Source organism: Leopardus geoffroyi, chromosome B1 (genome assembly GCF_018350155.1).
Source record: "Leopardus geoffroyi isolate Oge1 chromosome B1, O.geoffroyi_Oge1_pat1.0, whole genome shotgun sequence".
NCBI lineage: Eukaryota > Metazoa > Chordata > Mammalia > Carnivora > Felidae > Leopardus > Leopardus geoffroyi.
Window position 1 is genome coordinate 69496205 of NC_059327.1, and position 10630 is coordinate 69506834.

Consider the following 10630-nt stretch of genomic DNA (forward strand, 5'->3'; position numbering starts at 1 on the left):
CAATGTGAGTTAATAGCTTGTAAGTAAGTCTATATGTTTTTGTGTTTCTCTGTACCTAGGGTGGGGCTGTTAATGGTAGCAATTCTCACTGTCTTTTTGCATTTCAGGAGCACCTGGGTGGCTCAGTCGGTTAAGTGTTTGACTCTTGATCTCCGCTCAGGTCATGACTCATGGTTCTGGGCCCCACATTGGGCTCCATACTGACAGTGTGGAGACTGCTTGTGAGTCTATCTCTCCTTCTCTCTCTACCCTTCCCCCGCCCATATATGCACACACTCTCTTTCTCTCTCTCTCTCAACACAGATAAATAAACATCAAAAACAAAAACAAAAACAAGGTGAATGCCAACTTTCAATAGTTCTTTTCATAATAGACATTTATCCAGTGCCTACTAGGTGCCAGGCCTTGGATGAGTTACTATGGTAAATTGTGAAATTCCATCTATTCCATGTCTTATTGTATTTCTTAAACTCTTCCTCTAAAAATGCAGTTTTCTTTATAAAGGTTCTGTTTTTAAGTGGTTAAAAAAGGCAACAGCTTGAAAAGAGATGGCGATATTGACTTCCCAATCAGAAACACACATACATACACATGTATGCTCACTGAGACCCTTTAAGAGGTATGCGAAAACTGAGGTGGAAAAAATTTACAGGGTTATGTAATTTAACTAAAAAAGTTGAGTGAGGAAAATATCTGGATCAGAGGAATTTCTCATCTAGATTAGGAAGAATGTCTTCCTTTTATTCTCTTCAGCTTGCCTGGGTTCCCTTTAGTTTTTGTTCTTTTAACACTTCCCTCGATGCCCTGTTCCCTTGCCTTTTACCTTTCTTCCAGCTCTACGTGAGAAAATGATAGTGAAACGTGAAGACACATCAGATTTTTTGGCTTCCCTTATAGGTACAGTCCTCTCCCTCAGCTTTTCCTCTGCTACCTGCCTTCACCTTCACCTTCACCTTCACCTTAGCGACAGTGTAGTCTTGCACTATGCCACTCAAAGTGTGATTCAAGGACCCTGCTGCTTGACTAGTCTGTGACAAGTACAAAAATTGCAAGTCAACACTTAGAAACTTTGGTAGCCGTTTGGTAAAGTAATTTCATCTGTTGATTCTAACAAACTATTTGGCTGGTATTTTGTACTTTTAAAAATTTTATTTCTCTGAGGGTGCCTGGGTGGCACAGTCAGTTAAGCATCTGACTCTTGGCTTGAGCTCAGGACATGATCTTGCACGGGATTGAGGCCCATCCAGCCCTGTGCCATGAGCATGGAGCCTGCTTGGGATTCTCTCTCACTCTCTCTCTCTCTCTCTCTCTCTCTCTCTCTCTCTCTGTTTCTCCGTCTCTCTCTGCCCCTACCCCACTCACGCTCACTCTCTCTCAAAATAAATAAACTAAAATTTTCTCTAGTAATAAATTATGATTTTTAAGTTTATTTATTTATTTTGAGAGAGAGTGAGAGCACAAGCGCAAGCAGGGGAGGGGCAGAGAGAGAAGGAGAGAGAGAGAAGCCCAGGCAGGCTTCATGCTGTCAGCGAGGTCCTGATGTGGGGCTCAGAGCTCAATCCCACCAACCATGAGATCACGACCTGAGCCCAAACCCAGAATCAGATGTGCTTAACCAACTGAGCCACCCAGGTGCCCCTATTATTATTATTTAACAAACGACAACCCACATGAATTGTGGGGCTGAGGGAAAGAAAAATCAAAACCGCTTGGTCTTTTACTACAGACAGTCTGAGAAGCGCTGGTCTAATGTACTCTCAGTTTTTCTAAAGGTGTCTTGATTTCCTATTTTCACGCCTTTGCTTATTTTTTTAGCTAAGACTTCCTGTCTCTCAAAACACAACTGTAATATCTTCTCCTTCATGCATTTTTACCTAAACTCCTACACTGCAGTTCTTCGTACTTCTGCTGAAAGCTTATAACCAGCATTTGCTGAATGCAGTAACATTTACTCTTCTGTACAAAGGCACTTGGCTTTTTTGCAGTGCCTGCCACCTTGGCTACACCTGAGAGATGCAACCAGGATGGGAAGGAGCATGGACTTTGAGATCATAGACATCTGGGTTAGAATCCTGAGTTCTGTCATTTATGAACACAGGGACCTTGGGTCAGTCAACCAGCCTCCTTGTGCCTCTCTGTCTTTGCTTGTCAGATGAGACTGTGGGTAGCACCCATATCTTCAGGTTGCTCTGAGGATTAAATGAAGCAACACGTGTAAAGCATTCAGCGCACAGTTCCTGGCACAGAGTAAATACTCAGTAAATGACTGCTGTTATGTTTTTCATTAATATTAGGAGCACTTTTAGAATATTTTTTCTTGCTTTTGTTCAGGCATTGCCTGAAATTAGTCATTTAATCCCATTATTTTGAGGAAAAAGAAAATGTGAAGAAAGTACCTCAATTGCTTTGATAGACCCACATTTTGAAGGCGCAGCTAGAATGGGTGGTGTGCAAAAGGGTGGAAAGTCATTGGATTTCTGTAGATTCCTAAGGGGCTCTGGAGAGCTAGTCAGTGCAGTGCAGGCATCCTTGTTTAGGCTCTGTAAACATAACTGAGGCTCTCAGGAGATGTTTTCATGCAGGCAAAAGTAACACCACCAAAAGGAAAATGGAATTAAAAAAAGAAACTTTAGGAGAAGGCAGTATATCTAAAAATATTGCCACGACCAACCAAAAAAAATTTGGCTGGAACACCTGGATTTTTCTGAGTATAATTTTAGTTAGGTAAACATTGAAAAGATATATTTTCCTAAAAGAGGACAGAGTAATTTTATGGAAAATGATGGTTGGCAGTAATCTTCCGATTCAGAAGTTCAATTTTGTAAAAGATTTTCCTTGTTTAAAGGGTGAGAGGTTGTGAATTTGAACAAGTTGCAGAGATGATGATCAATACTCATAGTCACTTACCTGATACAATTTACCCCCAGTGAGCCTTCTTTGTAGGATAATTATCTAAGGATGCAGACATGTTCATGTGAACTACAGTGCTTAATTATGCGATAGTTAAATGAAATGATTGTTTTAATGTGTGCACTAAAAAGTATATTAGCACCATATTATGGATTCGTAGCTATCTAGGATATGCTTTATCAGGCTTTAAAAATAGGTACACTCTCTTGGCAGCAAGCAGATATATATTCAATATATAACTAAATTAAATGCCAGGCACATGGCACTGAATTTAAGGGAGTGGATGATGGTTTTGTGGTCAAATTATTTTGGGTATATTGAATGTGAATTCAAAAGGAAGACTATAAACACAATTCTGGGAAGAGCTAGGGAACAAGATTTAAGAGCTACGTAAGCCCTTGCTAGACAAGAGCAATAATACAAAGACATAATTTACTATAGTTAGAGGATAAGAAAGACAAAGTAAAACCCAGATTATTTAGGCCTTACAGACTGGTTCTGTATCTGTAGGTGTACACACAAACACATACACACATACACACACTCAACACGTGTTACTGTACCCACCGACTTCAAGTATAAATCTGAATAAAAGGAGGGGTAAACATCTTATGGAAGAGGAGTTGAGTTGAACACACACACCCGTTTTTAATAATAAGGTCTGTTAGACTTGAATGGCACAACAGTCTGTCGGGGAAGCGGTGAAATCATCGCAGACTGTTGAGTGATTCAAAATTAGATCAGATAAAGCACTTTAAAAATACACTGTAGGAAACAATCTCATGCTGGGAAGGCAATAAAAAAATGACCTAACTTGGTCTTTTCCACCTCTAACTTTTAATGCTTCCTTGTAGTTTAAAAATAGAAAAGTATAATATTTATAGAAGTACCAAAAGTTGGGGTCTAAACTCTAAAGTGCTTATCATTTAACACTAATATATTTGATACTCATGGCTTTGTTGTAGAAATGACAGAAATGTAGCTATAGGTCTTAGTCCTTTCTTCACTGGCGTGAAATCAAAAACGAAGAGAGCTCAGGGTTCAGGACACCATTTGTGAAGAGTTTGATAGATTGGTCCTTATAACTTAAGTTCTAAACCATTTATCCAACATAACAGACCTTGATGTTGTAGTCAAAAGTAAATAGGATTTATTTTTTTCCCATGTATTATATTTTTCCCCGTGTATGCCATTATAACTGCATATAAACATATGATGATGAGGGGACAATGGTATAGAGAGTTTTGGAGAATTAATAGTTAATGTAGCAAAAAAAGGGGAGATTGGATGAGAAGCAGCTTCTAGAAAGCCTATTTTTCATGTTCCCCCTGATTCCCTGATCTTAGCTTAAATAATTGCCAATCAGATACAATCTCTTTATGTCACTTGGTTTCTCTTATATTCAAAGGCAGTCAAGTTACTACACAAAGTTAATCAGACTGTTTGAAGAGAAAGGGCACAATAAATTTTTCTAATAGTTTCTGATCTATGCTTTTTTCATCTAACCTATAGTGATTTGCTTGGGGCACTCTTGCTCACCTTTGGGGAACCCCTGTCCTCATGTCCGGCAAATACACTTTAACCAGAAGTGGGAACTTACTGTTCTCTGCAGTCGGCCTCTGTGACCTTTTGGAGAAATCTTTGCTGAGACTTATAGCCCCATGGATCAGCTGCCTGGAGCCAATCCTGACAGAGGCCTCCCTTTATCTGTAGGTTGCTTGTGGATCCGCAGTATACCCCCTGAGCTATCCACATGCCTCTTGGCTCACTGACCACCCCTGTCCCATGTGACTGGTTTTATGCAAATGTCATAGAAAATTGGCTTAGGCTGACCTCTTTTATAATCCTTGTTTCTCAAAATATTGCTATTTGGTACAAAGTCCACTTATGTGCGGAAAACAGAGGAAGGTCATTCGTCCGGTTCTTAAAGTTTGCTGTGGTAGTGAGACAAAATTAAATGACCACTTCATTTCCCTCTGGGAGTAGTGGTGGTGGGGAGGTACTGACCATGGGCAACTCTTTTCCTTGGTGCCCAGCCCACTGATAGGTGGTAGAAGATGTTCAATAAACATTTGTTGGATGAATGAGTGAATGAGTGGGGACCATTTCAAAGTAGGCTAAATTTTGGCACTACTCTCTCTGCATTCCTTCCTGAGCAATTGGCCTCCTTGAGTGGCTAGCCCCACAGGATCTGCAAAAACACAAGGGAAGAGAAAGGATGGGAATGACTGCCAAAGGAATAAAAGTGACAGCGTTCAGTCCAGCTGTTTTTTGAATCATGAGCATATGTACTTTCTTCGACTAGCCTTAAACTGTTCACCATGATGTGTTAGGGGGGAAATCATGGAATTTTGGAGACAAATATAGTTGTGTGTCAATCTTTGCTGTTTACGTATATTCTACCAAGAGCAGATTATTTAACTTCTCTGAGGCTCAGTTTTTCTTCATTAGCGTGGAGAAATTGCCTTTTGTCTTCGAAGCTTGTTTTGAGGTAAATCACGTCATATAGTGTGTGTGTGTGTGTGTGTGTGTGTCTCAACAATTATAACTGTTTTCAGGTTTTTTTTTTTTTTTTGAATATCTTCTGGGTGCCTGTGTCAGGGCTGGAGGGTGTATACATATTTTAATTAATCTTCTTACTGACTGTAAAAGGTATAGTACAATAGTATCATTCCCATTATACAGGTAATTAAGTTGAGAGTCAGTGACGTAAAGGAATCTACACAAGATTGCATAGCTAAGTGTGAGAACAGAGATTTGACTTGAAATTTATCTAATTCCTAAACTGAGGCTTTTTTTTTTTTTTAAGTAGACTTCACTCCCAGTGCAGAGCCCAGTGTGGGGCTCAAACTCACAACCTGTGAGATCAAGACCTGAGCCAAGATCAAGAGTCAGACGCTTAACTGATTGAGCCACCCAGGTGCCCCTAAGCTGAGGCTTTAATTTACCCTGATTAATAAATATTATTTCTTTCCTGCCCCAAAGAAATGAAAATAACACAATTTTCCCTTTCTAATTAATCTATTTACCTCTTCTGTAGGGTAGAATCCCTATCCCTGTAATAAACCCCACTGGGCCCAATAGCTTTGTTCATTCCGCTCACTTATTTAGAATCGAACTGTGGGGTCCACGCAGGTAGTGTTTTTTTGTTATCATTATTGAATGTCACATCTTTTCCAAAGATTTGTTCTATGTTATTTCAGGTTAGATAGTGTAACACTAAAGTCCAGAGAAACTAGGGGATGCAGTAAACTTTTAGAGCCACTGAGATAACTCAGGTTTTCTATAACCCAACCCAAGGAAGAAAACAAGATACAGCCTTTAGCTATGTGAAAGTGCAGTGGTTTCCATCTTTTGTCATGAATACAGTCAGAGATTCTTCTGGCCATGTGTCTACATATGATGTCAGTGGGAATTTTTAATACTAAGGGTGGAGATGTCTAACTTGGATGATCTGACTTTGGAACTGTTAGAAGCTGGAAATGCTTTTAACCATGGCTGAGTCAGAAGGATATGAACCCTGGACTTATTCTGACAGTTGCCTTTAATTAAGTGAGCCTGACCTTATTAGATTCTGGCAAGGCAGCTATTTAGAAAACACTAATTCTTTGGAAATCTAGCTTTTCCAAGTTTTGTTTTTGCTCAGCATCTTGGATATTGTTTTCGTTTTCCATTTTCAGATTTATAATCGCTTAGATATAAATTGCTGTGGATTCAGACCTCGAAAGGAAGATGCCTGTGTACAGAATGGACTGAGGCCAAAGTGTGACAACCAAGATTCTGTGGCTCTAGCACACGTTATCCAGCGAAAGCATGACCCAAGGCATTTGGTCTTTATAGACAACAAGGGTTTCTTTGACAGAAGCGAAGATAACTTAAACTTCAAATTGTTAGAAGGCATCAAAGAGTAAGTTTTATGCTATAGTAACATCTGCAGGACATCACATTTCTGTTACATAAGTAGTACGGTTTTGAGAAAACTTAAATCCTATTTAACCTATTTAATCCTGATTTAACCCTTGAATGGCATTGTGGATCTGGAATCTGGGAATGGAAGTCCTGTAATGGGAAACAGACCTAAGCCAAAACGAACAAGATCACAGTCATGGCGTCACTATCACCAACCCATGCAACCTAGAAAACTCTTGCTACATTTCACATCTATCGTGTTGCTTGGCCCTCAGTGGAAATCCATGTGGGTAAGGGTGGAAGCATGCAGGGACCTCTGTAATAGGAATTGACAGAGCATGGATGAACATGTGGCAGAAGCTCCATTATCAGGCCATGGGGCAGGGAAACTAACAGGCATGCAGATATTGACACGGCGGGATGTCCAAAGGCACAATAAACTCAAGAGACTTCTGGATGCAGTAGGAAATTAGAGCTAATCTGCTGACTAGGACACAGTATTAAAGGACAGCGGCCATTTAATTCAGGTAGAAAGGTTTTGGAACATTTAGAAATCTTTCCAGTAGGCATAGACTATGGGGAAAAGTATCTTAAGCTTATCTATTTGGAAATAAAGGAAACTAACGGGAACCCTCCTATAGAGTCTGGGCTATTCAACCTTGGCTGCAGCCACTGAGGTTGAATTTCAGGCCCCAGCTTGTAGCCACTCTTCTTGGTCTTCCTACCTTAGTCAGAAATCAGAGTGTCTGGGACACTGGGGTATGTTTGAGACTTGAAAATAAGGGGGTGCATTGGTGAAAGACTGAGCCAGCTGTGTGAAGCTAAGTGACTTCTAGAGAGCACATGGCTAAGTCTAAAACTGAGGGTAGAACTCCAGTTTTCCAAATCCAAGTCCAATAATTTTCATGCAGTAACTTGTGTGGTTCATGCTGTTATTCTTGTTAATAACACTGAGGCCTATTTCTTTAGTTCTTCCTAGCACTCCGAATCAGCTAATGTGTATTTTATGTACTTTCAAGACTAAAGGTAATACTGTTCCTATGAGAGTTTCATGAGCCCCAATTTCATGAGTTTTTGCCATGTCTTGCCCTGTTAATACTCGTTTTCACACCTCTTTGTGGATTTTAGGTGAATATATAGCAGATTCTTTCTTTAAAGTGTTAAACTAAGGAAATTTTATATGTAGAAAAATTTACAAAATGAATCACTTACTGAGTTGATGTCATAGAGTCTTCTTAAATCTCTAAATTTTCTTTAGGAATTAGGAGTGCTGGAGAATATGGTCCATCCATTCTATACATTCATATTAATGTGAAAACTGTTTTATTTATGCTTTCAAAGAAGATTTAACATTAAATGCAATATGAGGAGTAATGAGTTTAAAGTTAAATTTTCTTTGAATAGGTAAATCACACTTTGCAAAGCAAAAATGAGGACTTTGCTAGCCCAGATTTATGCATAGACTATTCCTATTAATCAATATAACGCACAGACAGGTAATTTTTTTGATTTTCCTTTATGAAAAGGATTAGTCACTAACGAGATCCATGATTTTAACGGTTTCATCTCATACACTCTGACACAGCTAAATTAGTTGAAGGGTCATAGAACTTATATATCATGGATTATTAATATTTCATAGAGGAAAATGCTTACTTAATTAATACTGTGGCCACTAAATTATATCGTACATGTCTCTAGGGAGCTAAGAGCATCTTATCAGCATTATTTAATTCCATTCTTACTCAGATTCATTAAGCACGTCCAGCATTGTGGCCTTTGGTCTTTCTGCAGCACTCATGCCCGTTGAATGCCACCCCTAGTTCACTCCATTGCAATTTGGAAAAGGTGTTTCAGAGGCCTGAAACTTTGGGCTATTTGTACATCTCAAACAAGCGTATATTCTTGTTTTCGTTTTTAAGAAGCAACTAAGTTTACTTGAAAATTACTATTAAACCCCCATGATTTTATTGTGCATTCATCAGTATTTGAATGAAAGCTGGATGGGGCCAATGGGAGATTCAAACATTCCTTAAGATTTTGAACCAGAAACTTGACAAAGTTCTTGCGATAATGTATGTGCTAGACCCTCTGTTTTTACTTTCTAAAAGAAGAGCAGGACATGTTGCCCCTCTTAACGTAGTTCAGCAAGGACCCTCCCGGACTGGCCTCAGGTTTTCCAGGGATGGTTCATTGTGGTATGCCTTGGCTCTAAAATTTGAGTTTTGCTAAATTTATTTGAAAATAATTTAATATTCCAGTTTAGTGACATGCTCCCAGATTCTCAGAATTCCTGAAGTATAATCTGAATCAGAAGCAATTCTTCATTTAATTGGGCATTATGTAATGATTTCTTTCTTTTTTTACTACCTACATTTTGGATTATTTCATATTAAATTCAGGCGTGCATTTGTCAGCATTTTGCTTCTCACATTTTCTTGCATAAAACCCCACATTGACACTTATGAGGATACTATTCTACTTGACAGATTGAAGAGGTTTCCATGGGTGAAATGGAGCTTAAGACGGAGGAAAGTATTTTTGCCCAGCTAACAGAACTCTTTAATTCTGTGCCTCTCTTTGCCTACAGATAATGACCTTAAGTAAGACATTAGTATGTCAAGTTCTCAATGGAAAATTCAGCATAGAAAATTCAGTTCCCTTGAAACATATTCTTCTAGTATATTATTATTAAGAGAAGTATGTCAGTTTGACAGTGACAAAAATGTTTTCATTCTCCAGGTACCATTTGATAGTGTGACTTATGCCAGATTAATGAAGGGCAAAGCAATTGGGTAAGGCATAATATTTCTAAGCAATTACTAAGAATGAAATATCATTTTATCTTCTCAGGTTTCCCGAATCTGCAGTTTCTGTTTTGAAGAGCCAGCACTTGCGGCAGAAACTCCTTCAGTCCCTGTTTCTTGATAAAGTTTACTGGGAAAGTCAAGGAGGTAGACAAGGAATTGAAAAGCTTATTGATGTAATAGAACAGAGAGCCAAAATCCTTCTCACCTACATCAACGCACATGGGGCCAAAGTATTACCTATGAATGAATAACGAAAGGATCTTCTGGCTAGAATACTAGATATATTTATGCATTTGGTTTTGTTTTGTTTTGTTTTGAAATCAGGTACACAAACCTCAAGTCCTTTTAGGAATGAGGCAGCGTGGAGGAATACATAAAATGAATTTGACCAAGGGGCGCCTGGGCGGCTCAGTCGGTTAAGCGGCCGACCTCGGCTCAGGTCATGATCTCACAGTCCGTGAGTTCGAGCCCCGCGTCGGGCTCTGTGCTGACAGCTCAGAGCCTGGAGCCTGTTTCAGATTCTGTGTCTCCCTCTCTCTGACCCTCCCCTGTTCATGCTCTGTCTCTCCCTGTCTCAAAAATAAATAAAACGTTAAAAAAATTAAAAAAAAAATGAATTTGACCAAGTGTATATGATGGATCTGAGCTCTATAAGCAGGCTTAAAACCTTTTAAAAAAACATACTGTTCAAAAAATATTTGTTTATATTTTTCTCTAACATCACATCATAGGAGTCTCAACATCTGGTTACAGGTGGCCGCAATTATTATTCCAGTTAGCTTTGTCATGCCATTTAACGGAACAGCGTAAACCAGAGGTGCAGACTCCTTTCACAAGGCATATTTTATGCCATATTGACTGGTCTGACTGAGTACTGATAGGAATGGCTCTTGATATTCTTTGGCTGCTGATTGTTAAAACAGGGCAGCCTCAATATGACCCAGAGGCGATTCTGCATTGGAAACCTGAGGCTGCGATCTGCAAAAAACATCAGGGTATGC

General features: G+C 39.2%; 1 protein-coding gene across 3 annotated transcripts in view; it reads left to right on the forward strand.

Moving 5' to 3' along the window:
- Positions 1–10007, forward strand: part of GASK1B (golgi associated kinase 1B) — a 45548-nt gene extending 35541 nt beyond the window's left edge. For all 3 annotated transcript variants that reach the window (XM_045464587.1, XM_045464577.1, XM_045464595.1), the window contains exons 4-5: positions 6591–6817; positions 9673–10007. In XM_045464587.1, coding sequence (XP_045320543.1) covers positions 6591–6817; positions 9673–9880 — 435 coding nt within the window. In that variant the 3' untranslated portion in view covers positions 9881–10007. The remainder of the gene's footprint in view (positions 1–6590; positions 6818–9672) is intronic.
- The last annotated feature ends 623 nt before the right edge of the window (positions 10008–10630 follow it).